At 43.6% G+C, this 27,952-nt stretch overlaps 1 protein-coding gene across 1 annotated transcript; it reads left to right on the forward strand.

Annotated features, from left to right (window-relative positions):
* The first annotated feature begins 1,092 nt into the window (after positions 1–1,092).
* On the forward strand, positions 1,093–27,127 carry ttyh2l (tweety homolog 2, like). The gene is made up of 14 exons (XM_030089796.1): positions 1,093–1,288; positions 4,411–4,583; positions 9,290–9,401; positions 14,153–14,373; positions 16,889–16,984; positions 18,127–18,199; positions 20,546–20,615; positions 20,713–20,768; positions 21,906–21,998; positions 22,149–22,241; positions 24,048–24,190; positions 24,366–24,551; positions 24,653–24,731; positions 26,150–27,127. Exons 1-14 carry the CDS (start codon positions 1,157–1,159, stop codon positions 26,228–26,230), a joined length of 1,608 nt encoding a protein of 535 aa, XP_029945656.1. The 5' UTR covers positions 1,093–1,156; the 3' UTR covers positions 26,231–27,127.
* Positions 27,128–27,952: the final 825 nt, after the last annotated feature.

The following is a 27,952-nucleotide window of genomic DNA, read 5'->3' on the forward strand; positions in this document are numbered from 1 at the left end:
ACTCTTTCATGGAAGCATCATCGATATCTCAGCTCGGCTCTCGGTGTTGCTCAAGAAATTAATTTTCAAAAAAGTGCTTGGTGGTTTGGCGGTCATTGGTCTTGTGCTTCCATCCCTGCTCTGCATGATGCATGAACAGGTCATTTAATCATGTTAACATCGCGTGTATTGCGTAGCCCGTTTAGTGGCTTTAATGCAGGGAATGTTGGGGAGTTTTTGGGGCTGTAAATAAAGGTGGGAGACGTCCTGTAGCAAGAGGCTGCAGCAGCAGCAGCAGCAGCAGCAGCAGCAGCAGCAGCATCTCATTACCAGCCTAATTACTGTTCACCTCAGTGCGCCTCATTGTCCACAAGAGGTCAGACATTAACAGCACAAGTCATAAATAGCGCAGCGGAATACCTCTGCGTCCTCAGCGGCAGTCCGGAGGAAGGGGGGAAGGAAGGAAGGACGGACGGAAAGAAAGAAAGAAAGAAAGAAAGAAAGAAGGAAGGAAGCTGAGGCCACGAAGACTACACATCCTCAGTGTTTCTGGGTTTAATGTTAATGTTAAATGCACTGGGAAAAGATCCAAACACACTCCTCACAGGCCTGTGTTGAGAAGGGAGTGGCATCATGTGGAAGTTTTCTTTGTTTTGTCACTATATTTTTTTAATTATGACGCTTATTTCTAACATGATTCCACTCTCAGTGTTGGAAATCTCAGTTTTGTTGTTGTTGTTTGCGTCTTTGTCTGATTGACTCAAGGGCGTGAGGGCTCTCCCCACTTGACAGAAAGTCGCGGTCACGCCCTCTTTGTGAGGGGGAGGCAGGTTCCCACCGTCAGCAGACGATCCCACGCCTCAGATGGAAGCGCTCGGCCCGCACTCTTCCACTTTTTAACACTTTGGTTTCGCTGCGCAGCGGATTTTGCGTAAAAAAACAACTATGGACAGCAGAGAGGGAAGTGGCGACATCCAGCCTTGTTCTGACGATGTGATGGCAAAAGAAGAAACTCCACTCTGATACTTTTTTTGGCCACTGTAACTGTCACCTCTGCTGAAGTCGCAGCACGGCTATTATATAAGTATTCACCCGTCCTGAAAAGCTGGGAATATTCAGGTGCCAATCCAGAGGGGGACGCCTGCCGTCAGTGGTTTAACGGGTTGATTTCCAACCAATGATGGCCACTGCAAGGCTTGATTATGTCGCTCCGTGGTGGACATACTGGCTGCACAATTTCCCTCACTTCAATTTCTTCTTCCAGTCGGTGGACAACACTTTCAAACCGGAGGAGGCGAGCTATCAGCAGGTTGGTAACTGTACCTGTGCGTAAAAGCGCACGGACTATTTTGTAAAGAATCTCACCAGAAAATCACAGTGCTGCCGTGAACCACCGACAACCCCCCAAAAAATAACGATGAACACATTTGAAAAGTACTTTTAGACGAACTGCAGTGTGAAGTTTAACTTTATCTGGGTTACCATGGCAGTTCTTTATTTGTTTCGTCCCAATATGAGGAAGTCCCGGAGTTGAGGGGATTTTACTGTCCTGCAGTCCTCACATGACAACACATGACCTGTATTAACTGCGCGCACCGTGATGGAGTTGCTGGTGGTAAATAATAATATACAAGATTCAAATCTTCTCACGTTTGCACACAATTATTCATCCCGTCTTATTCCATCAAAGAGTTTTATTTTGATTGTGTTTATTTGCTCCGCAGTAATTAAGCAGTCTGTCTTCAGTTCCGCCCAAGTTTATCAAAGCTTACTTTTGTGTATGTCTGTCTCTAACTTTTATATAAATTATATTTAATTGCAAAACAAAACTACTCAAATATGGCAATTGTTTTCACAGTGTGCTCTTAATGGCCACGCATCATGTTTATATTCAGGAAATGTGGAAAATGACAGGGTTGTTATGTTTGGTGATGAGGAACGACTGAGCAGCAGGAAGTGAGTCTCCAGGTCTGGACCAGGACAGGACAGCAGAGTGGATGATGCTGGACAGTCACACTCAGCTCTTATCATAGTTTTCAAAGTTGCAAATTTTGCATCACCACACATCAGGTATCACATGCTATTTACTTCTTGATTACAATTTAAACAACAACAACAACAACAACCCAGGGTGGCATCATCCAGCAGGTGTAAATTTCATTAAAATTGGAGATGAGGGATACATTATTCAGGCTATCAACACTGTGCTGCATCGCAGCATTTGATAATTTATTCCAATAAATAAATGCTATAGATATAAACAGAGAGCGAGTGAGACTGAATATACTGTTGACTCCACATTATTTGACTTCAGTTGTTTGTTTAGACTCTGAAACAAGCAGATTTTTCTCTCATGTCGTCCTTTATTGTCTTCGTTTCATTCTGTATTAATGTTCACCTTTATTCAGCAGCATCTCCCTCACTCCTCTGTGCAGAAGTCAGTGAGAAGTCACAGACGCCGTGGCTGTCCACAGAGCATACACACTCTGTCAGGGCTGAAAATAGCTCCTGCTCTTCATTTGACATCCTGATCTGCTGTGCCAGAGATGCAGAGCAGCCAGAGACTCACCTTCTGAAGCTCGCTGTTTACTGCTTAATTAAAGCAGGCAGGCTATACAAACTTCCTTTTTGGTGAGATAGAAGATGAGAGGTTTTCTGATCAATGACTGTACCACAATCACTCGGTGTCTGTCTTTTCTCTTCCCCTCTCAAGCATCTGTTGCCTTGTGGTTCTGTTGCATCAAGTGGGAATTGAGGTGCCTGCATGTCTAATCGCAAAACAATGGAGTGTAAAATTAAAGGAGCAAGTGGAACCTGCAGGATTGTGCTTATGAAGGGTCTGAACTGAGCGATGGTGACGGAATACCTAACCAGATCCGAGGCCACGCGGGACGACACGCAGCCTCGCCGCAGTGTGCTGAGAAATAAACAGAAAACCACTGAATAGAGATTTTTCGGGTTGGGCTGCTGTCAGGCTGGGGCAGCTCATCTTTCTGATCTCTGTATTGATTGTTTGATGTAAAATTGATGACCGCGGAGGATGTCGGCTATCTTAATGCTCTGGCACGGCTTCATCCGGGCATCATTAACTTAGTTTCTGAAGGACTCTGCTTAAATAAGCCATTTTTTGAAAGTTCATTTAGAGAATTATCACCTCAGGATATCAGATCCACTGATATGGGCTATTATTTTTTGAGATACTGTGTTTTGTGAGCTTAATGTCTATTTGGATAATTATTTTGAGATCTTCTTTCTCAGTATGATTTACTGATTTACATGGGACACAGCTTGAACAAAGAAGGACTTTGTTCTAAAAATATAAAAAAACCAAAATCATTTAAATTCAGTCACAGCGTCAATGGAAAAAACTGAATAATGAGTCACAGACGTCATGAAATATACTGGGCTTAGTCGGCCAGAAAGGGACTCTTTGAACTTGTGGAAATCAAAAGTTCCACTGAAAATAATTTGCAAGTAAAAATCAAGGTCAACACTTTTCTCCAGAATTGTTATTAAAGTAACCTGGACCATAAATATTATGAGTGTGAACCCACAGAATTTGCCCCTGCGACTATAAACAGGAGGTTGGAGGATAAATACCTGGATTTCAGTACGAGGAGCCAGGCTGAGAGGAGTTCCTGTGCTTCTATGGATTTGTTCTTAAAAGGCGGTATACAGACTCACAAAGTGACTTTTATCTCAGAACAGTGGAACTGCAGATGAATGGGAATTATGAGCATGTCTGCTGATTGGTACAGTGCCACACTCTGCTCTCCGCAACAATCTGTTGCATAAACAAGTCTGTGTCGGGAGCTCATTACTAGCTCTCCCATTCTTTTCATTTGATAAACAAATAGTCATAAATACAGTGTTTGATGTACAGAATACATCCTGCACCAAAGTGCAACTGCGCTCTCGATTCTCTCTCCATCCTCCAGGCTTTAAACATTTTCATACTCTCAGAAATCACAAGACTGAATGAAAGCCGGCCCGTCACATGACGCTCCCCTCCCGCAGCCTTGGAGCAGTGTTTTCCTCTAAGCTGCGGTCCGCTCGGCTACGGCACTTGGCAGAAAACTCAAGGTTTTTTTTTTCTGCGAGGTGCGTTCGCCCCCGAGACGCTCAACTTTGGTGTTTTCTATTCTTTTCGCTGCAGGCAGTAACTAGTATTGTGTTGATGGTATCAATGAAGCGGCTGCACCACTAACCTCAAAAACACCTCCAAGTTGTTTGCTCCTGTTGTGCTGCGTTCGCTCAGGCGGCGAGCCTTTCAGGTGGGAGATTCATCCCAACAACCTGAGTGACCTGATGGATATTTACTGACAGAATCTTCTGAAAAGATTAATGTTTTACTTTTCATGACTTGCGTGACATTAACAGAAAGCGTCTTTTTGTTTTTTCTGGTCCCTTTTCTCTCTCTCCGCCTTTCAGTCCCTGGTGTTTCTGGCTTGCGTCGGCGCCGTGGGTCTCGGCCTCAGCCTGCTGGTCGTGGCGCTGTACCTGATCTTCCTGTGCTGCTGCCGCAGAGACATAGACGAAGACACCAAGAGGCCCGACACCTGCTGCGTCACCTGCGTGGCGGTCATCACGGGTCTCGTCATCTGGTGAGATCCTTCACGTCGTTCACTTAAACCGGCTCCTTTTCTGATGCCAAAGGTCACCGAACTCTTAAAGGCCAACTCTTCCGCCATAATTGTACTTTTGTGAATGATTTAATAAACTTTGACAATAAAAACATCCCATGGCGGAAATGAAAGAAGACAAAAGAGTCCAGAAATAGTTTGATTGGATTTGCGGACAGATCCGCCCAAACTTGTGACAGTGTTGGGTTTTAACTTGGTTTGCTGCGACCGGACCGGCTGCAGCACACCGGGCCTGTTGTGGCGCTAAGTGACGGGGCATGATGCTGCTTAGCCGAGACGCTCTGATCGCCTCAAAGTCCTCAGATTTCTCTGTAGAAACAAGCTAGTAAATCTGTGGATCCAGTTGTCAGTTGCGACACTGCTCTAAAATAAAACTTCAATCAAGTCTTTTATTGGCCTTTTCTCTGTCGTGGGATGTTTGTTAGATTAAAAAAGATGAAAAAATAGTGTTCATTCCTTCTTCTTTTACGTCAGTTGAAATATTCTGTTTTTTTCCACAATCACGACATTCAGTTTTTCTCTTGGTTTTAGTGGAAAGACTTACGATCTGGTGGAACCGGGACGTGTTTAGGAGGCGGTGCAGCTCAGTGACAGTGTGAATCGGGGGAGATTATGCTCTAAAAAATCCTCCCTCTTCGCGACGGTCCGTGTTAACCGCACTGGAGTTTATTATAGGCGCAATATACCGCTCACTACAGAGTCCAGGCATTTATCAGGCTATTTGTTCGGCCCAACAACACGAGCTGAATTCAGAGATGCGGCGGCGCCATTATTGCCCGGCCTGTGAGGTGCTCCATCCTCGGAGGAGGAGCGACACTAAATATCCTGTACGCTCCAGCCCTGCTCTTTATTGTTTCAGCTGCTTTTAACTCCTTCCAGCAAAAAAAAAAAAAAAAAATATTACCGCTTCCCCGGAGGCCGGCCTGACCCCGTGCTGTCCCGACTCATTACGGCTTCGCCATCGTGTCATTAGCGGCTCTTCGTCGCCAGCGAGGTTATTTGCAGGGTTAATAAAGCGCTTATTGTTCAGGCCCACACTGATCAGCTGGAGCACAGATGTTCTGAAACGTGTGAAGCAAAGATTGTTTCTTTTACCAGCTGAAAGATTGGAAAGACTCCTCTAGATCTCTATTATGGTAATAATAGGTGTAACTTCACACTCTAAAAAGAAATGTCTAGACTCAACAAAAAAAATCAACGCAACAGTTTGCATTAGTCTTTTTAAGTTATGGCAACCTCAGAAATTACATTGAATCAACAAACTATATTACTTTGAGTGAATTCATTTTTTGTTATCAGTCAAAGATCATTTTAAGTACTGCTTACTTAATAAATGCAAGATTTTTAAGTTGATAACTCAAATGAATTGGCTGCTCACTTTTAAGTTGTTAAAATGGACAGTTTCTGTTGAACCTTAATGTTGTGAGTATTTGGGAATACAATGCTGTCATGGGCACTGTGGACTGACCCTGCACAGGCAGTATCAGGCGATTAATAAGCCCAGAAGCAATTAGGAACTGCTCTGTTGAACTCTATAAGTTTTAGAGTAGTAGCAGGAGCAGATTAAAGGTGCTGTAGGCAGGATTCAGCATCTCCGCCATCTTGCTTAGGTTTACCTAAGCAAGATGGTGATTTGACCCATCTAAGATGGCGATTTGAAACCCAGCACCGCCAATCCTGTCCTGTTTTCTCTGATATCACGCCCTTACGCAAGTTAAGCCCCTCCCACAAGAACGTGTGACGAACACCCCTCGACCAATCACGGTTAGAGCCTCAGGGGCTCTTCTGATTGGTCAAAGATACCTGGAGCTGTGGAGATTCCTTTTCAGCTCATAACAGAGACAGATGGAAACGCTGCGCCCTCACGGTAGCGCAATTATGCTACACTCCTAAAGGATTATCAATGGATACTCTAACATTTAATCCAAAGAAAACACAGAATAATTAGCATTGACTAGCAAAATCCTGCCTACAGCACCTTTAAATGCTCAATACTTCTCATTCCAGGTTTGACACAAAAAGTAACTATATTTATATTAACTGAACAACAAGAACACAACCAAACACAACTATCAATAACACTTTTAACATCAGAGCATTGAAATAAATAATGAAATCAATGTTTAAATCTTGAATATCTCATCCCAAACTCCCATGATGCATTGCGGCACTACCATCATCATTGTTAAATTCTTCAAAGAGCCTGTTTCCTTTATGCTGTGACCAACTCTAACCGTGCCGATGTGGTGTCCTTACCCTACCAAAAATGAATTTTAGTCACCATGAAATGTTGCTTGTATCAAGGTTTTTCATCCTGCTAACCCACTGTCCAACTTGTCCAGGCATGTTGTGTGGCGAGAGGGAACTTAAAATTGTGAAGTCAACGTTGACAAAATCAAATGATCAAGCCAAGTTTGTTAAGTTATAACAACTTGAATTTTGTTTTAAACCCATCAACAATGAATTTTGAGTTCAAACTGCAAGCAAAATTAAGCTGATGTAATTAAGAACATAACTTTTTCATAACTTGAAAAAAATGGGTTTGGAACTTAGAAAGTTTATCAAAATCAACTAATTACAATTTTTTACTTGGATCCATGTATTAAATCAAGTGGTGTTAAAAGCTCCTCTGAGTTACTTTTCAGAGTGCAGCTGGGGGTCACAACCTGACCAGTGACGCTAAAATAAAACTTTCAGTTCTGTTCCAAACAGCCTGATAAAATGTTCCAGTTTTTCTGAAATTAACTTAAACGACATTACTTTCTTGGGGGATTTTGATGTTCCAGTTAATAACATTAGAAATGAACATGAGCTTGCCCAGCTTCTTCTCAAAGTAAATAACATAACTTGATACAGATAAAGGATATTACAGCAGAGCTGTTTGAGTCAAAAAAAAAAAAAAAAAGTTTCAAAGTTCTATAAAGCTTGCTACATGTTCATAATTACTCCGCTTTATAGCCCAGAAAACAACTTGAAATCTCAAGCTCTGAGGACAAACGGAGCACAATATCAGATAAAAGACCAATGCCAAAGGAAATAACTTTGTTAAAATGTAATATCTGTTACAATGGGCTTTTCAAGGTCCGTCCGTCCGGGCCGGGGCTTAAACGCTCGGCTCTGAAAGGAGCTGCCTTCAGTTCGTGTTTGTTTCTGAGCCTCTCAGTCTTTGGTTTCCTTTTCAGCGCGCTCAAATCTGGTGACACGGGTTGTCCTCTGCTGATTTTAAAGCCCACCGTTCACTTCTTCACCGCTCTGCCTGATATGCCCATTTCCTGTGCTGCGTTTGGTTCACAATGACTTTTTTTTTATTTGGGTTTTCCGTTCCAGCAGATGAGCTAGCCTTTTTTTTTTGTTGTTGTTGTTGTTGTTTTGTTTTTGTCATAGTTATTTCTCCGGTCATGATGGTGTTTTCCTTCTAGCTCTAACTGCAATCATAACAGATAAAAGACAGACTGAGGTAAAAGCTGGAAATCCATTTTTTTTTCTTTTTTTTTTTTTGTTTTATGTGTGAACAATTCATGTAAAAGGAAACCCAGGGGCAACGCGTTACGCCGGCAGTTCCTCCGCTTATTTAAACTGCAGGTGAAATAAACACAGCAGAGTCATTCCTCTGGCCTACCTGTTAATGTGAACGCCGGCGAAATGGAAGCTGATGATCACTCTGATTTTTTTTTTTTGCTTGCTCTGGGGACAATTTGACGACTGCAGACGTTTCACTTGCTTGTAATGCAACCATTTACTTAAACTAACTTCATCTCGCCGTGGAGGATTTTAGCCCCACCATATGGTTTACCTGAGTTCCCGTGCGTGGCTTTTGTTTTGTTTTTGCAGCACAGATGGTTTTAACAAAATGCTCAATATATGCGCCGTCGTAAGACTAAACCGGGCTTTGGTTTGTTTCGGTGTTTGCGTGCGCCGCTGTTTCCCTGAAACAACCGATCTTGAGATATCTGGAGTGTGATTGATGAGCTACCCGGCTGAATAGAAACACCCTTTCAATGTGATGGAAGGCGTTGCTTTAGCGCAGAATAACCCCAGTAAAGTCAAATATGGTGGAATTGCACCATTGTTTAAGTCAGACTGTTAGTAATGGGGACTCACAGACCCCAGGGGTTAAGAGACTGACCCCTCCTAACACTGAGGCCCAGGACCGAGGTGTGTGTGTGATTGTGCGTGTGTCTGTGCGTGCTTCGCTTGGGTACATTTTCAGGTGCCGGACTGAATTCTGATGTGGGGCTTTTAGCCATTAGATCCAAGCTTAGCGCCGCAAATGTAAGTTTAGCTCGCTGAACTCAGAATCTGTGTAGTAAACAAACCAGATGGATTAAATTACTGAAAGACTGACAGGTTCTGAAGGATTACTTGAAAAAAAAAAAAAAAGATCTGTTTTTTTTCTCTGTCCCAGTATTCTCACATGAATGCCCACTTTCACCAAGGAGAAAGAAAAGTATGAAAATTACTTATGACTCATGTCTGCCTGTTTTTCCTTCATTAAGGGCGAGTCTTTATCTAAGTTGCCCTGTAACAACCTTGAGCGGTTTGTGTTGAGAAAACCAGCAGCGAAGCAGACAAAAGGGTTAATTGTCTTTGTTTGTTTATTAAAAACACAAATAATTAATTGTTCCTGATTTATCCATTCATTTTGTGTGAATCTCTCCCTTTCACAGCTCGGCGGTAGGAGTGGGTTTCTATGGGAACAGCGAGACCAACGACGGGGTGTACCAGCTGACCTACTCACTTTATAATGCCAATCACACATTGGGCGGCATCAACAATCTGGTGAGAGACGCTCGCCAAGCTCCGCTCCACAATCCACTATTGTAACAGCAGAATTATTAAAAAGCGGTTTTCCGAAATGATTTTTTTTTTTTTTTTTATTTATGGCAAATTCACAATTTCGTTGCTGGCTGGGTGCGAGCTGACCAGACAGCGAATCTGTCACTGTGGTGTTAAATGGGAAACACTCATTCTGTTCGCCCTATGGTTCTTAAATAACCAATAATTACCAACATTCCTTTAACGACAATGGAAAAATCATCAGCCTGCCGTGACGTACCGACTCATCCGATTTGGGAATGCTTGTCTCACAGCCGGTCGACGCCGGAGCGGCTCCGGAGTAATGGCTTCAGCCTCAGAGCGGCTCGTCACGGTGGGGGGGCCACTTTTGTTGCAGTGAAGGAATTGAGGTGACTGCTGTCTTAGGATTTGTAAATAGGGATTATTCCTATACAACCCCTGACCTGCATTCAGGGAGAAGTTATTTGGGGGCGTTTTGTCAGAGGAAGGAGGGAGCAGGGGACAGGAGAAGAGGAAGGAAGGCGAGAGGAGGAGGAGGAGGAGGAGGAGGAGGAGGAGGAGGAGGAGGAGGAACGGGGGTCTTGCAAGGAGGAAATAATCACAATGAGCGAGAAGAGGATTAACTCCCATCTGCAGTGCATTAATGGATGTTAAGCCTCTCCCCTTTCCGTCACACACAGTCATGCTCTCTGTGCTATAGATGAGCATGTTGGTGTGTGGGTGTGTTTTTAATGTGCACGTCCGCTTCGGCACCGCACATCCACTCGCCGTATGCAGGCATGCTGTATTAATGGACTCTGGATGCAAACAGATTAGTGTCCATTTCTCTATCGCCCCTGTCGAATATCACAGGAGAAAGAGCAGGTTTGGAATTTTCATGAAAGATTTCTACAGTAGAGGAGTGTGAGTCATGATGAGGACGGCAGGATTCATTTTTAATTACATCCTGCAGTGATTTTTATTTTTTTTTTCAATTGAAGGGTAATTTTGAATTCTCTCTGTAGTCTACCTTCTTTAATAAAGAGCCTCCTGACCTGCTGCCGCACTGTGCAGTCCTCCGGTTGGGCAGAGGGGAACAGGAAGGACCTGCAGCAGGTGGAGAGGGAGGCAGAGCGCATCGCCAACAAATCGTTACTCCACCTCCCCAAAAAAAGTTTGCACTGGCTGAGAACAAAGGAAGGTCAGCTTCGACGTGACGTGTTCTCACCGCTGCCCTCTGGAAAGAGATGCAGAGTCTCGGAAAAGAGCGACGAATAGCCAAATCTACCTCCAATCTGTTCAATTCCATTCAATTCTGTTGAAATAAAAGATGCTCTATGCATGGGTTCATAACATGTTGAAAAATATGTGTTTCTAATGATCATTGTGAAATATCTCATCATTTCTTTCGATAGAAACATTTGATATTAGTCTGTAAAAGTTTCCCAGTTGTTGCTTCGGTCTGCATTCATTTTAACTTTAGTCCAACAGCTTACTTGGAAATCTGTTTTGCCTTTTTTTGCTGGGGGATGTTAATGGATGCATCTTTGATGAGTCCACATCTTTGCTGCTGGCTTTCTCCGCACCACAGTATTGATTTGATCCCATGGCATAATGCACACTATAGCTACATGAGAAGCTTAGAGGTCCTGGGGGAAGCAGCGGCTATCTCACATGCCAAGATTATAGCTTGATGTAATGTACTCCTGCTGCAGAGGCGATGGGCTGGAGAGTCGGCCCCGTCCTCTGAAGCCAAAGCTGCTTTAGCCGCTGTTCAGCCTCGTGATTGAGCGGTAATAACTTCTTCAACTCTTCACCAAATCCTCCCATTACCTTTTCTCTTATGTGTGTGATCACTTGCTTTTAATATAATCACTCTGGCTGTTTGCTTCCTCGTTAAGCCCTCAAGACGGTTTCTTTGTTGTATTTCGCACACTTGGTTAAGATCCGAGTTGTAAAGTAAGCACAGGAACAACCGAAACTGTCCTCCACGAGGCTCCGGTGAGGGCGGAGATTTACACAAGGAGCAATTTTTGGTATAGTGATGGATTCTTAAAGCTCTTCTTGTTATGAGATATGCGCTCTCACTCTGCGAGGGATTATCGTGTGTCACAGAGGGAAAGATTTGACAAGGAGGAGCGTTTTCTCCCTTTCTACTGATGGCGGTCTTTTGATTGTTCAGCAGCTCTCAGGTTGTTGATATTAAAGAGTCTTCAGACCTGCCAGGAAATAATGAATGAGAATATACGGCGATCGCGCTGTGTCAGAATGTGTCTTTTCAATTTACGGCAGCGCTTCCTCCCTCACATTAGCTCTTTGTCTTTGAATGTAAGATGAGTGATTTCCCACTTGATGAGCTCTGCTTTCTGGACCATTTATCAGTTTGCTCAAGCGTCTGTTCCTCCAGGTTGTTTCTCAACACAAAACCCCATTTAAAGTGCCTCGATTGTATCAATTGTTTTATTGTCACATTTAATACAGCCAATCTCATCTACAAATCACTGATGACGTTAAGCTGAGCGATTCACTTGCATGTGAAATTGACGTTTTGAGCGGAGCTGCTGTGGGCCTCAAATCAGTCACTTTCATTTAACAGGCGTGTCCAATGCGGAGAATCCTCCTTGTGACCCGCTTTCAGTAAAAGCGAGCTTTAATCCATTTTAAAGGGAGATGGGACAGTCCAGATTAGGGAAATGTGGATCACCCAGAGCAGCCAGCTGATGGAGCCCATTTCTCACAGTCAGGGCGGACCGGCTCGCAGATAAGATTGGAGGCGTCGTGGCAGGAACTGTGAGGGATGATGAACATAGAGGTGGGAAGTGGGAGCAGTTTGCCGGCAATCAAATCCTCCTTCCTTTGGGACCGCCGGAGAGCGGGATGGGCCCCGCATCTCCGTCTGGACGCCCTCTCCGAGATCTCACTCAGAACCCATCAGGAGTTATCGACTCAGTAAAATTTAATCAAGACTATTTGAAATGTTGCAGCGTCAAGTAGACAGGGATGCATTTTTTATCTTCTTTGTGGTGAGTTTTCGCAGTGTGGGAACGGGCGCTCTCTTCACTCCTGGACATGGCGAAGGAGTCGCGGCGGTAATGGAGATCACAGATAAAGTGGGGAAGCTGCAGACTGCTGCAGATTATGATACAGGGAGCAACATCTGTTCAGAATTAGCGGAGCCGCCTACCGTATGCAGTGTTAAGTGCTCTGTCAAAGTCACACACTAGTGTGTGTGTGTGTGTGTGTGTGTGAAATTACCAGCTTGGGAGATCATTCACTGTAAATTTGTCATTCTTTAAAAAAAAAAAAAAGTTCAAAATTTATATATATATATATATATATACATATATTATAGTCTCATTTAAAAACCATTCACAGTTGAGTAATGTCAGTGTTAAATGAGCATAAAAGGAGATTAGAGTTTATGAAAAGCATTGTGGGATAAACAATGTAAGAAGAGAGAAATGGCCAGTCTAATGTAACTTACCTGCATGTTGGAAGGTCACTTTGAAATCAAGCTTTGATTGAGATTGAATCCACTTCAGCAGTGTAACAGAAAAAAAAAAAAAAGCACATTAAATGAATGAATTTGAAAATCCATGTCAGGCAGAGCTGTCACCTCTCGCACAAAATGAACTCTAATTCTCTCTAATTTATTTCTAGACTCTCCGTATTGCTCATTTATCTAATTTCCTTTCACTTTAATTCCACTCCTACTTTCAAAAGCTGTGCCTTTTTGCGATAATGTGTCGTTTTAACCGAATCTCGATCGGCCTCCATTATCTAAGGAAGTCCAGAAGAAATGAAACAGTTGAAACTTTTTCTTTCCCAGCTTGACACGTGTCTGCTGCCACCATCAATGCAGGCAATTTACAAATATAAGTTTCAGTAATTATCATCAGTGTTCTTTGTTCGATCGATCTCCTGTTCCATGAATAACGTGCATTTATCACCCGAAGATTGAAGGTTTCATTGATGCTGTGTGGCTCCCGTGAGGTGAAGCTCTGGATGTTTTCCTGTAGCTTTTTATCTGCAGAACACATACACTTAAATCTGCTCTTCTATAGAGTACGAAACAAAAGAACTTAAGTGAGATTAAGCCGAGTTGTGCTTTCGATGGCAGGGTTACCGTTTTGTCGGCAATTGCCGGAGCAGATTGTGCAGCTAATGTCACTCCAGCAAATATCAATATCGGGGGTTAAGCCGGCAGCGATTCTCCGTTTCCTTCCTGTCGGCGTCGGAGTTAAAATTGACTTGTATTCCGGCTGAATTGGTGAGATGAAAGCGCCGGCGTTTACTGCATCACATTGTTTTTGTTCAAACAGAAAAGTGAAATGTATTTACTCTATTTCACCATGCTTCCTCCCACTCTGCGCTCACTATCAAAGACCCCTGTGATAACAGGTCTCCCCGGTATTGCTATCAGTATTCCACTCTAAAATTGTTTATCAGAATAAAACACACGGTTGAGGAGAAAAGTTAATCTTCTCCTGGGGGAGTTTTCCTTTGGTTCTTTCGCCTTTCTCTATATTTTCAATCCGCTTTTTCAAGAATATCTGCTTTTTTATGAATTTATTTATGTTCCTATTTCATTCTGACCCTGTTTTCTCTCTGACTTCTCTTCACCTCCCTCCATATCTAATTCGGTTACCTTTCCAATTGTCTTTTCATTTCTTCAATGTTCTCTCTGTATTTTCTGTTCCAAGTGTTTTTTGATTCTTTTTTTTTTTTTTTCTTCTTCTTCTTCTTTCTGGTAGGTGTCGGGTGCTCGGGGCAATGTGGAGACCGGACTCAAACAGCACCTGGAACGTCTGGATGAGATCTTCGCCGCCAGGGCCGACTACCTCCAGGCTCTGCGCTTCATGCAGCTGATGGTCGGCAACGTGATCCGCGAGCTGACGGCTCTGCCGGACTTCGACAAAACCAACATTGACTTGGCGGCCATCGCCGGCCGGATGGCCCTCATCGAGTACTACAGGTGGGCGGGGCTGCGGCACATCCGGCGGGGCGGGGAACATGATTTTTATTCAGTGTGTGTGTGTGTGTGTGTATGTGGATGGAGGAAACATGCCGCTCAGACTGTGATCCAGAGCAGATGTGATTTTATTGATCCCCCCCTCCGGAACAGACCGGAAAAGCTATTTTTCCTGATTGCTCCATAAATGAAAGCTGAAATTGAGCTTATTTCCCACTGTGCAGCTCGAGCTCTGATACATATTGCTCAAACTCAATGTTATGCATGGAAGAGTGGCTGCTAGACCATAAATGATCTCCTTACCTTCAGACTGTTGCTCGCATTGATTGCAGTTATTGTATTTTTTTCTTGTTGTTTTCTTTTTAGTAACCATGATTCTCTGCAATAATGTGAAACAGTATCAAGGGGCAAAGATTTAATCCAATAAATAGAGGAGGGGGGGAAAAATGATCCGACCCATCCGACGATAAATAACCTAAATGAATAGAATATCTGGCATTAATTTAGGACGAGTGGTGCAAATTTACGAGGCTCAAACGGCTGCCGCCGCTGCAAACTGAGAGTAATTTGATGGCTTCTGTAGCTTGTTTTATTTTGGAGCACATAAAATTCTGCCATGCCGCTGTTGCCCTGAGGTTCGCACCATTTGCAACCTGGTTAATTATCGTCCTCACAGAGTCATTTTTGAGTGGAGTCGAAGACGACAGATTAAGGGGTGGCGCGGTACCCTGCGTAAAAGGATTTGCGTTGGCTCACGTTAGACTGTGTTAATCGGAAAAAAAAAAAACAAAAAAAACGGCGGCTTATGTGGATGCTCACGGGAGCGCGTCCCCACAGGTCATCACACACGAGGTAACGCCGGTGTGTGCGATATTCATCCTATTAGCCCCGATCTGTGGCAAAGTGCTGGAGATTTGTTAGTATACATTTAGAGGTAACCTGCTAAAGTGTTTCCTTCGGAAATGTGCTCCACACTAAAGCGCCATTAATTCCTCAGCTTAATTTCACTTTAATGGAGGTAAAGAGTGAGTGTGTTTTCAGCACATTATCCGGCCAGCTGTGTGTTCATCCTACACATGTGATCAGTGTGATTTGTGATGGGAACTGGAGGGGATGTTTCTAAACGCCACACGTTCGCTGCTTCACGTTTGTAATGCTGACGAGGAGCTACTGTTGTGTTTAGGTGAGAGGCAACCGCTCTGAACATGTGTATTTTAAAGTATCTAAATGTTCCTAAGGAGTAGCTGTAGCTATGTTGGTGGGCTAGTTTGTCGCCAGAACTCAACATGTTCATGTTTCAGAGTGTTTTTTCTTTTCTGCAACACACTGAACCCCCAAATTACTCCAGTGATTTATTGCCCCTCACATTGTCCTTGTTGTTTCCATGTTTGAATGACTGTGTTCCAGTGGGTTGATGGGAGTAATCATGATGATGAAAATTGACCATTTCCATCTTTTAGTACCTCCTGTAAGAAGTATGTTAAAATCCCGGTATGACAAAGATAAATGGCTGCTATTTTATTCCTGCTGCAAAAACTCCGATCATCTATTTCAAACATATCCCCACTTTTGTTTTTTTTTTTTCCATCCTGACACGAGATCCTCTTTCAGGCTACATTGTTGGAGCACTAATCTCCCGGGTCCTGATTGAATTTCAGGCAGTCATTATGTTATTAACGGCCTGCTACCATGTCGTATTGATAAAAAAGCAAATGTAACAGCCAATGTCGCATTCTCTGAGCGAGGCAGAAAAAAAAAGGGAATAAAAGGTTTTATTGTGTTTCTAATATTACACCCTTTTCTGTTCAGGTCTACGAATTTATTCCTCTTCCTGCTCTTTGGAGAAACAATTTAGCCGTTTCGCAAAGAAAATAAAGTGCAGCGTCTTTCTCAGTCTCTCTCCATTCGTATGCCTGAATTTTATGAGCGAAAGCATCGCCGGTATGGAGTTTATTTTAAAAGTCGGACGTATTCTTCGCTGACCTTGGTGTCAGGATTTACGGCGGCGCTGCCGCTGCACCGCAGGGAGTCCGTGTCGATACGTAACGTGTGGTGGGAACAAACTCGCGGGCGCGACGCTGTTCATCAGTGTTTTTGCAGTCCGTGGCATTAAGGGCCGCTCAAATAGTTCCCACGTACTCATCTGGGCGGAGCACACACCCCATCACACACACACACACACACTCCGTCTGGGGGCTGAGCGCCGGCCGCTCCCGTGAAGGACATTTTCAAAGGGAGATGAATAATTAATGCCTATGGATTTGTGGTGTTGAATTATTAAGACAACAAGCTGGAAATTACCTGAAACAGATGGGCTCTAACTAGGAGACAAGAATGCTGATATGCGGCGCGCACACACACACACACACACACACACACACACACACACATCTGACACGTTTAGCCTCTAACATATGTTGGGCCGGCGCTTCCTGAGGCCTGGACACGCGCGTGAAGCATGCTCTCTGTAAGCGAGTGTGAGTGATGGAGGGCCATGTTCCATTTCCCTCTCTTGCAGGTGGCTGGCTTATCTGCTGCTGCTGATCCTGGATCTGGTCATCTGCCTGGCGATGGGCCTGGGGATGGCCAGGCACTCCCAGTGTCTGCTCGTCACGTAGGTGTCCGGCATCTGTGTGGTTTTCAGTTTTTGTGGTTACAGTAGAGGGACGTGTGTGTAACATTAACCACTGAGTTTTCATCGGCCTGTGGCGGACTGCAGACAGACAGAGCAGCAGTCAGCCTCCCTGGCACCACATAGGATAGCATTACATCTTCAAATAGCACTGACGAAGCCATTCCACTCTTTCTTTCAATTTCCAGGTAACCTTGTTCTCCTTGTGCGCTCGATCCAAGCTTCCCGATAAGAAAGTTTGGATTCCTGAAGCTCTGAAATAAACAGAGAGCGCCAGAGGAGGAGCGTTTGATGCAGTAAACTGCAGCCAGTAATTTAAACCAACACTGATGTCTGACAAGCAAATCCACATTCCAGACTTCCCATCCCATTTGCCCAATTTAGAGGATCGTACGTGTCAGTGCTAGCAGCTGATGCTCAGGATCGCTCTTCTCATGCCTCTCTGATGGGCCTCACTAATGCCTATTGATCGCCCGGGCAGGATGAGTCTGCTCCCTTAACTAATTATTAAGTGCTCTCAGGCTACTTTATTGGTGCTTTCAAGAAGGTTCGTGAAGTGAGTTGAGAAGCAAAGCCCTCTCCAGCCTTCCCTACATCCAACAGGGGACCGTTCTCACTCTATTTTTTTTATTTGTTTTCTCCGCCTCACTTCCATCGTGGTCACTAAGAAATTGCTTTTGCGATGGGAAGATTTTTTTTTTTTTTTTCTTCGAGTTTTATCACAGCCCTCCAAAATGTTAAGACCCCGTTGAACTTGTCGCCCCTTTTCAAACAAAGAGGTCAGATTAAACAAGAGCCTGGCCGACCAGAGCCTGTGGCGCCGCTTGATTGACACTGACAGCTTGCGGGATTGACAGGGAGGGCGCTCAATTAAAACGCCGCCCCTCAGATCCACATGGCGGAAGCTGCGCAGGTGAGGAGTTCGCAGCAGTTCTGCCTCGGAGGGATCTCTGTCACACAATGATTTATTTTAATCAAATTTATTTCTAATTAGATTTAGAAATCATTTTTAGGGTTAGGGTTCAGATCAGTGCTATAAAGGAAGAGTGTGTGTGTGTCTTGGTCTTTGTCTCGGTCTTTGTCGCCCCACCCTTTACTCTCTTTACCCTCTGTTTCCTTCGCAGGATCATGGGTTTCGTTATCCTGTCGCTGATCCTGAGCTGGGCGTCCCTCGGAGCTGGCACTGCCACAGCTGTGGTACGAAACACAGATTCCTCTAAAATCCCATTACTTCCGCTTTGTTTGTTTATTTATTTATTTATTTATTGGTTGATTGATTAAATGAAATGTGATGTTCTCAGCTCACAGACCTCTTGCCGGACTGCAGCGGGTCTTGTGTTCGCCTCCTTATCTCATGCTTCTCCTCCCAAGGGCATCGCTGTCAATAAACATGTGGACAAACACTCCAGCATCTCAGCAGGCTTACGGAGTGTCTGCCTGTTTAGTGTCGAGCCGGCTCTTTTCTCGGGTCAGCCATGCAGTAAAGCTGATTACACATCCCCAGGCTTTTAGTTCAGCCCCCGGCCCAACTGTAAACAGAGCACCTATCTGCTTTTAATTGCTTGCTCTGCTTTCTTCGAAATCTCTTCTGTCACTGTGCGCGATCGTATTCCTCCTCCCGGCCTCTTTATTTCTGACAGATTGTTCTCTCCTCCTGACTGTACGCCATGTGTTCAGCACATCTGGACTTGCTGTGTTTAATGGTGCCGGTATTAGGGACACTGTCTGGGCTATAAAGAAAATCACCCCTTGCTTCCAGCCTTCCTCCGTCTCCCATGCCCACTCTGTCCTTGTCTTGATCTGCTCGCCCCCTGTGGAGAGACCTCTCATCTGTGGATCATCCCACAGGATTTGACATCTGCGCAGCTGTTTCGTGGAAAGCGGAGAGAATGAATAGCCGATCGGGGAGGGTTGGGGGGTGGAAATAGCCGAATTGAACCTAAAATTAACGACGCTAGTGTGAACTACAACCATCTGCTGGGGTTCTTGGTGGAAGTCATGCCAAATGACCAATATACTGGACAGTCCCCGTGGCTTAACTTGGCTTATTGTAGTCGAACGTGACCCGACAGTAATCCCTGACCTCTCAGAACAGATTATAGAGACCAATTGAATGAACTTTTGACTGTTCTGTAAGCCACGCTGGCAGTGAAGCCGGTACTTTACACGTTAGCGGATGTAAACGTAGCAGCAGCCTCTGACCGGTTACTGGAACAGAGGCTGGTCCCGCGCCCGCTGTGCTTCAATAAACAAAACTGAATGTGGAGCACCGTGCAAAACAAGGAAGGAAACCTGCACATCATTATTAAAAAAAAAAAAAAAAAAAAAGTGCATGTGCACAAACACGGCGTCTTTTGAAGAGAAGGTGGATGACGGCGGTGTCCTAGAAAATACTCGTAAAATTTATACATATTTGATGAGACCGAGCATAAACAAAATGTCCCTGCTACTTTAATGAGATAGAGATGAAGGGGAACATCCCAACAGTGCCTGACACGCTGCTGTACTGTTTCTGCTGGAAACAGATGTCATGTCTGCGCGGCGGAGTTGCTGTCTTGCTAATCTGATAGTCAAGTGATAGGAATATTAAGCGCAGCCTGTAAAGACCAAGCTTGTAATACATCTTGTTTTCATGCTTCATTTGCATATTTTCTGGCTAATTTTGCTTGTTGACATGGTTTATTGTGTTTTTGAGACATACCTTAGTTTTTTTGTTTGTTTTTTTTCTACTTTGCAGCTTAATGCAAAGAAACTACATGACCTTGACCTCTTGCTGTTTATACATGCAGCTCTCCGTGGATGAATGAAATAGAATGAACATTTTTGTTAAGATTTTATCCATGTTTGTGAAGGCATGACGTGTTCTACATGATCAATGATGCTCCAAGTCTGTTGCTGCGTACCACAAAGAAGTTTATTTACAAATGCATTACATACTGTAGCCTCCGTTTTCATAGTGTGGGGCGTGACAGAGAGCCTCAGACGAAATCACTAGTGTGTTAAAATGTTTATTTTCCCTGGTAAGTGGAGGCTAAAATGAGCATTTATTCCAGTAAAGTCTGCAATTTTAGAGTGGACTTTATTAGGAGTAATACAGAGACACATTGCAATTGTAAAAGCAGTTCCAATTGTTACAAACTATATAAAAGAAATCAGAAATATTCAAATTAAAAGAGTCTCAGTGCTCATTTTGGCTTTACATCACAACAGGCTTTGAAAATAATACTCCATACTACTCAAAACAGAAGGTCCTGAATTCAACCAAACGTAACTACTGGCAATAAGACACAGCATATGCTGCGAGTGTGTATATGTGTGTGTGTGTTGTGCGCCTGCCTTCTGGTGTGTTATGGCAACAGAGGTAAAGAGTAATAAGCACGTTGGAAACAAATTGTGTTTGTGGACCGATCGACCGTCGCTTCCCTTTGTCGAGTGTGTGTTGCTGCGCTGTTTTTGACCTCTTCCATGACTTAATGAAAAGCGCAATCATTTGTCTACCTTGTATATTTGTGAAAACCGCCGCGTGTCGCTGCTTTTCTACAGGGAACCAGTGACTTCTGTGTGGCTCCAGACAAGTTTATTGTTAACCAAACCAAGAATATCCTCACTGCAGGTAATTTGTCTCCACAAACACAATTGTTCAGACCGCAGCTTTCTGCCATTGAATGCTCAGACCTGGTGCTAATCCTCCCACTTCTCTCTCCTTCCAGATGTTGCACACTATTATTTGTTCTGCAGTCCCAATCTGCCAAATCCCTTCCAACAGGTACTGACTGAACATCCAAGTATTATCTGTCTGCTTGTACGTGATTATTTACCGAGAATCAGACACTTGACTGGCTCCCATTATGTCTTATTACAAATAGTTTAATTACGGGGCGGATGAAACATTGAAGGCTCCTCATTGGCTCTTCTGCAGAGGGCGCCCAGAATACTGCTTTGTTTTTGTTTAGTGATAAACTTTGATCAAAACAGTATTTAGGGAATTTTGCAAAATGTGTTCTATCGTTTATCCTGTGCATAATCTGTGCCTTGGGCTATTCTCACCAGAAATATTTATTCCGTCCTGGTCCATCCTGCATTAAGGAAACCACTCTGCTTCCGTGTCAAAATGCATCTGAACATCACGCCCAAGACTCAAAGAAAGATTCAGAGCCCTCACATCTTCCAAAGGGGCTAATTATCGGCGCTTGAAATGCAGATTAACCAAATTGGCCGAAGTAGATAACTCCAGAGAGGATGCAACTATTGCACAAGCTCGAGCAGACCTGCGCGGCATGACGATCGCAACCCTGGAACTCAAAATGCCGCTATTGAGAATTCACCTATTTTCAAGGCAGCCAGACGTAAGCACATAACCTTGTCTCACAAACACAAAGCCTTGCTTGTGTCTGTGCACATCTATGTGAACCCAGTGCCCACGTACAGATCACAAGGTTTACCTCCTTCAGTCATACACACTGCTGCAGTATTCTTCAGAACGCAATTCCCGCACTAGTGAATAAATCCATATACTGTAATTATTAAAAACCGTCATGCTGAGTTATTGTCACACTACCCATTTATGGATTAAAACGGCGCCGTTAAGTAGGTAAGGATGATCCCCTCTTGATGGCCTAGTTGATATAAATATGGCTCTTTTTGTTTGTGTTTGGGGATCCGCTGCAGGAATGGGAGGCGGTACGGCGGTGGGCGAGACGATTGGTGGCGAAAGATAATCTCAGCATATCTGTCTGGAAAGAAATGTGTCGTCTCTTAAGCGCATTAAAAAGCCCAACTTAACCACTAAATTACTTGTTGACACGCCGCTCCCGAACAATACTCTCCTTAATAAGATCTCCCCCCCATTGTTTGTGCTGGGGTGTCTGTGCGTGTGACGTGGCGGGCGATTATGTTTTCACAGTCTCTGACGGTCTGCCAGCGTTCTCTGACCACCATGCAAATCCAGATCCAGGGCCTGCTGCAGTTCTCCGTGCCCGTCTTCCCCACTGCAGAGGTAAAAGCGGGCTGGCTGACAGACGATTAAAGCCGGGCTGTGGAAAGGTGCATATCATTCTCTCCCTCTCTCTCTCTCTCTCTCTCTCTCTCTCTCTCTCTCTCTCTCTCTCTCTCTCTCTCCCTCTCTCTCTCACGCCTTGTTATACAGAGAGACCTTTTGGGGATCCAGCGGCAGTTAAATTCCACAGAGTTCAGTATACACCAGCTAACAGCCTTGCTGGACTGCCGCGGGCTGCACAAGGTAAGGTCAGATTCCGACCAGGACACTTTCTGGCAGAGCTCGAAGACGCGAAACAGACCAACTTCCACCGTCATATTTATTTACACTACTGCAATTATCGGTGCTCTGTTGACAGTCTCCAGTTTTTTGTGATGTTGACAAAAAAAAAAAAAAAAAGTCTCAATCCACTGAAATGAGTCATTTTTACACCACACTATAGTCTTCAGGATCCATGTAGCCTCTCTTGCATTAAACGGAGAGGGGTATACTTAGGGAAGGGTTTAGATAAGGAGAGACTACCCTGCTGTCACATCCATCCGGGATTTACGGCTGTATCCAAAATGTCAGTGGATTTTGCAGTTTGATAGATGTAGAAGTCAATGTGAATGCCAAAAAAAAAACAAAAAAAAAAAAACCAGATTCTGTTGACATTAAAATGTGAGAATGCTCGCATAGACTCACTGTAGGGCTGGCTGTTAAAACTCTGACTGTGACGACACACCAGTCACATAAATTTCAAGCCGGTTTCTCAGAGCTTGTTGGTCACATACGGGACTATATACCAGCGAAGCGTAGATACCAAAGCAAACCAAGAATGCATCTGAAACATGTGTGTCATCCAATTAACAGAAAAGTCACAGCACCATAGATCTGCCTTTTGGCCTAAATAACACCTTGACATTCAAACGCGCTCCCTTTTAAGCTATAAGTTGAATTTTTTTTTTTTTTTTGACAAAACAAAAACTTGTGGGCTCAAACAGCATAGCAAGGCCACCTGGTCTGTATTGCTGAGGAGTGTTAACCAGCAAGCCTCTGTCCTTCACTAAGGCCAACCATGAAAAGTGTAAAATAACCCAAAAAGATATTTATTTGCCTGTTTTGATAAGCTTTTCCTACTGGAGGAATCACTTTTTCAAAGTTAATGTTTTAACACAACACTGGGAGAGTTCAGAGATGCCATGGCGAAAACCTCATCGGCGTGAAATGCAGATCGTGAAGGTTAGATTATGAAAGCACGCACGGTGAAAGCGGCAAATGCTCCGCCTTTAAAGAACTGTGAAGAGAAACACTGGCCTGCACAGATTCAGACTGTGCTTTTCTCCGAACACGATTTCAGGCTTTTCATGGCGTGAATTGAGAATCGTGCCAATAATTATATGGTATACTGCCATCATTTCACAAACAAACCGACCTACATGTGGGTTGCATGATGGTGTGTTTGTCAGCGCTCTTGTTTGAAGGTTGTGGGCTCGGATGTGGAGTTTGCATGTTCTCCTGGTGCGTGTTCCCCCCCTCCCCATTCCAAAAACATGCACAGGAGTGAGTGAGTGTGAGTGAGCGCTGCTGTCTGTCTCTGTTCGGCTGCAGTTCCCCCGGATGGATTGGCCCCAGCGCCCTGGCAGTGCATATAAAAGATGGATGGAGGAACCATAGTCTGACATGTGCTTTTTTTGATCTTCCAGCTAGAAATGAATGGCAGTTGTAACTTTAGTTTCTGTGTTTACGGTGCTGTTGTTACAGAAAAAAAAAAAAAAATCCTATTGTTTGTTTTTCAGTTGCCTGTTCAGCCTTGTTTTGTTTGAGTCGGGTATGTTTCCAGGGAATTAATGAGAGTCAATTAATACCTCCAAAAAGTAACATTATTTGTAAGTGTCTTTCTAAAAATAAACCTAAAAAAATACTTACGAATTAAATCTCTGTGGGTTTGGAAGAATGGATGCACCAGTGAGTGTTATTCTTATTGAAAACAGGGCTGGTGTTTGTGAAAGGAAATATTCTGGAGACCCAGTGCAATAACTGCATATATTTCTGTGCCCATTCTTCTAGGACTATCTGGATGCCCTCATGGGTGTGTGCTATGATGGGGTGGAAGGGCTTCTCTACCTCTCCTTATTTTCTCTTTTGGCTGCCTGCTCACTGTCTGCCATGCTGTGTGCAATTTTCCGAGTGTGGACACTAATGGGCAGCAGGTCAGTGCCGGGTGACCCCCTTATCCCATTACGTGCAGCTCACAATGTACTGCTGCGAGGCTTTAATGCACGCACCTTCTGTTTCTCTTCTCCTATGTGTGTGTGTGTGTGTGTGTGTGTGTGTGTGTGTGTGTGTGTGTGTGTGTGTGTGTGTGTGTATGCTACTGTCATAAAGGGACAAAGAGTACGACGACATCGACGAGGAGGATCCGTTCAACCCTCAAGCGCGACGGATATCCTACAACCCCAGAAGGTCCAACACGCACAGTTTCTGTAGTTACACCAGCAGCGTTGGCAGCCAGGCCAGCCTCCATCCACCCCCCCAGTCTACAGCTAATACCATGCCTCCCCCTGAATACATGTAAGATCAGCAGCAGAACACGGCATCCCTGCACTGCTCTGTTTCAACTCTTACCACCTCTCTCTCTCTCTCTCCCCTGTGTGTGTGTGTGTGTGTCACAGGAATCAGTCCATGCTGTTCGGAGGGGCCCCTCGGTACGAGAACGTGCCGCTGATAGGGAGAGGATCGCCGCCTCCCTCGGTGCGTTGGCAATACGGAGCTCTAGTGTCCCTTGTGTGATGAAAGTGAAGGCACTGCTGACCCCGACCCTGCTGCTGCACTAACAGGAACCCAGCACCGCCAGTGCTCTGTACACTGCACACAACCTCCTGCTCCCAGCGTTCACACAAAGGGAATTATGTTGCTCTGCAACGAAGGAAGACTGACCTCTGCTGGCCATTGATAAAAATGCCATTTTATTTTTATTTATTTATTTGTTTTTTGTATTTTTTTTTTTTTTTTTTTTTTTTTTTTTTTTAGCCTTCTGGAATTTCTGAACACTGTGAAGACGTGAGGATATGCACACCACTGCCTTTGGGCTGCATTTTTAATTCTTGCAAAGTCAGGGTTTAGTCCACATTAAAGCTGTTCCATATGTTTGATATAGCTTCACTCTCAAACGTGCGCTGCATCTTTGGAGCCTTTGGAGGTTTTGGAGCAGGGATTAAATAATAGATATTAGGCTAAATCGACAGTCAGACTTTTCTGAAGTTTCCTGCTCGCCTGACCGACACACTGCTTGAATTGTGTTCACAGTGCACCAAAGACACGAAACGGTTTTTGGGATGAGCTGGAAAGAGAATAATGAACTTTGTCTCTGAGAGATATTGGCTTGTATTATTTGAATATTTCTGTAGCAGCATTTAGAAAAAGTTATTTGCAGTAAATACATGAAGAAATGTGCATTGATTTGTTTTTTTTTTTTCATAGCTATCTCTGTTTTCTTGCTTTTTGTTGTTATTCTTCCCTTTGTGCGTTTTACTTACAAGACATCTTCCTCCGTTTTGTGTGCACTGTTTCATGATAAGGTGTCTAACTGCAACGTCTTATGTTGTGACTAACCTTTTCCTAACTTTTATTCTTTGACTCAGACTTTTATTAAACGTAAGTTTTTTTTTGTTTGTTTTTAATGACCTCTTTCAGCTTTCACTTCCATTCCACTCCTCCATGTACAATGTTGACCTGCCCCTGTAACATTTTCATAACCCAGAACTCGGGGACCACCTAACCCATCAGGACTTGCGTAATTCTGCTTTTTGTGAACGTATTTTGGAGGATGTTGTGATTTTAAAGGTCAATTAGGAACACAGGTGTATTAATTTTGTTTAAATTCAAATGGGGGGAAAATGCTCATCGTCATTAAAGCTGGAAACACACAAATGGGGAATACACACAAGTCTTAATGAGTTATGGCTCTTTGTAGTGCCTCAACTTTGACCCCTTGGTCTAAGTTACCCAGAGAGTACTTGTGAGTGTGATGCATCATGTGATCATTCATGTTGTCACCAATCAGCCCTTTAAATGTTTTTTAATGCTACATCATCAGAAAATCACCCCAGCTCAGAGAAATCTGCTAAATTGACGTTTTCTTCTTCTTTTTTTCCTTCCCCCCTTTCCAGTATTCGCCCAGTATGAGGACCACCTATCTGTCTATGACTGATGCTCAGATCAGACACTTTGGGACCGACTTCCAGGTGTAGTCTGCTGCCGACTGAATCCTTTTCAGTGCTTCTGTCTGTGACTTCAGGCTCCCACCAAGAAGGATGTCTTCACGGTATAATCCTGTTTGCAGAAGCAGCAGCCCGCTGTCCCAATCCGAGACAGGGAAGTGGGCCACATGAGGCAGAAACCTCAGAAACACATCAGTGAAGTGCTTGAAAAACCCCGAATGTATTGAGGGTCTGTAAAGGTTTATCTCAAGACTGCTGTAATTGTCACGGTTAATTCAAGCGAAATGTAAACATTTCTGTGAGCTGAATCAAGGGTCTTTGAACTGAATGGATTGGGTTTTTTTTTTCTTATTATTCACTATTCAGGTGGCATGCGTTGAAATGAGCGTTGGTCAGTATCATGTGAACTGAATGACTACATAAACAGGCAAAGCTGTAAACCAAACTTTTTTTTCTTTTAATTTTCTTTCCTTTGAAAGTAGCGGTGGCACATTATGGAGCAAAATGCCATCTTTTCAATATTAAATGCAAAAAATAAACATAGTGAATCACTGAAAAGTATACCAAATATTGCAGTGTTTTTACAGCCAAAATGCCTTCAACAAAATGTACAATAACTGTGAGAGGCTTATTGTTGTGCCACATTTGACAGTGCGGTTGAGGGACTGAACTGACCCTCAATTAATTAAGCACAAAGTAAATGTTTTTTTTAATGAACTTTCTGTCATAAGAAAGTTAACGCCTAAATATAAGTACATGTAAATATTGGCTGTATTGTGATTTAATTGAGATATTACCTACCAAACGCACTGCAACAGGAAAAACCACTCAAGAAAGAGACCCTGAATTTTCAAAACCTGTGAAGTTATCCATGATATGTTTTGAATGAGAATGTGTCTTTTCCATTTTTGAAAAAACCACTGTATTCTGTTTTCTATGTCATTTATGTTGGGTATTGTATTAAAATACAATTTGACCTTAAAATGTGGTGTTGTGTCTGCTCTGTTTTTCACTCTGATGACTGACAGGGACCAACATGGACAAATGTTTCTTGTGAAAATTTTATCCTGGAAAATCTCACCAATCTGTGCAAACATATACATACAATATATAAATAAACAAATGTTTGTAAGGCCACATAATACAGGTCCTCCTGGAAGTTGTGATGCTGCAATTTCAGCAATACAGTTAAATTCACCCAGTCTCTGTGAATTCTATGCAGCCTTGCAAATTCGTCAAGCTGCGGTGATCGGGCAAAATTGCAAGGCTATGCAGAATTCACGTTGACTGGTTGAATTTAAATTAATTGTTGATATCGCAGCTTCCTGAAGGGACTGATAATATAACAGATTGTAAGAAATTGAAAATGTTTGGGTTTAGCTCTCACAGGGAGCAAGTTTGGACCAGATCTGAAATTAAAGATCACCCCTGAGTGTCTTCCAGCTCTTTGCTTTCCTTTTTAAAATCAGGCAAAATGGAGCCAGACGTCTCAAAGCTGAGTCACTGCACATAATGCTGCTTCCTTGATTTATATTGCACGAGAATCATACTTTATTAATCCCTTTGGGGAAATTCCTTCATCCACTTTGTAGGATGTAGTGGTGCAGCTCTGGTAGATTTTGGGGGGGGGGGGGGGGGGGGGGGTGTTGTTGAAGGTTTTGCTCAGGGACTCAGACACTTCACTTTTGTTGGACTTGAAACTGCAAACAGTGGATCCCAAGCCCGTCTTCCTCACCTTGAGTCCCACCTCTG

The sequence above is a fragment of the Salarias fasciatus genome, chromosome 4, assembly GCF_902148845.1.
Source record: "Salarias fasciatus chromosome 4, fSalaFa1.1, whole genome shotgun sequence".
Taxonomy (NCBI): Eukaryota; Metazoa; Chordata; class Actinopteri; order Blenniiformes; family Blenniidae; genus Salarias; species Salarias fasciatus.

What these genes read in the sequence shown, in the direction of transcription:
- ttyh2l (XM_030089796.1), top strand. Translation starts at nt 1,157, where the DNA reads ATGATGGCCACTGCAAGGCTTGATTATGTCGCTCCGTGGTGGACATAC. An exon ending in CCGTCTTCCCCACTGCAGAG is followed by an intron (nt 21,999 to 22,148) that starts GTAAAAGCGGGC and finishes CTTGTTATACAG; the next exon opens with AGAGACCTTTTGGGGATCCA. An exon ending in ATGCCTCCCCCTGAATACAT is followed by an intron (nt 24,552 to 24,652) that starts GTAAGATCAGCA and finishes TGTGTGTCACAG; the next exon opens with GAATCAGTCCATGCTGTTCG.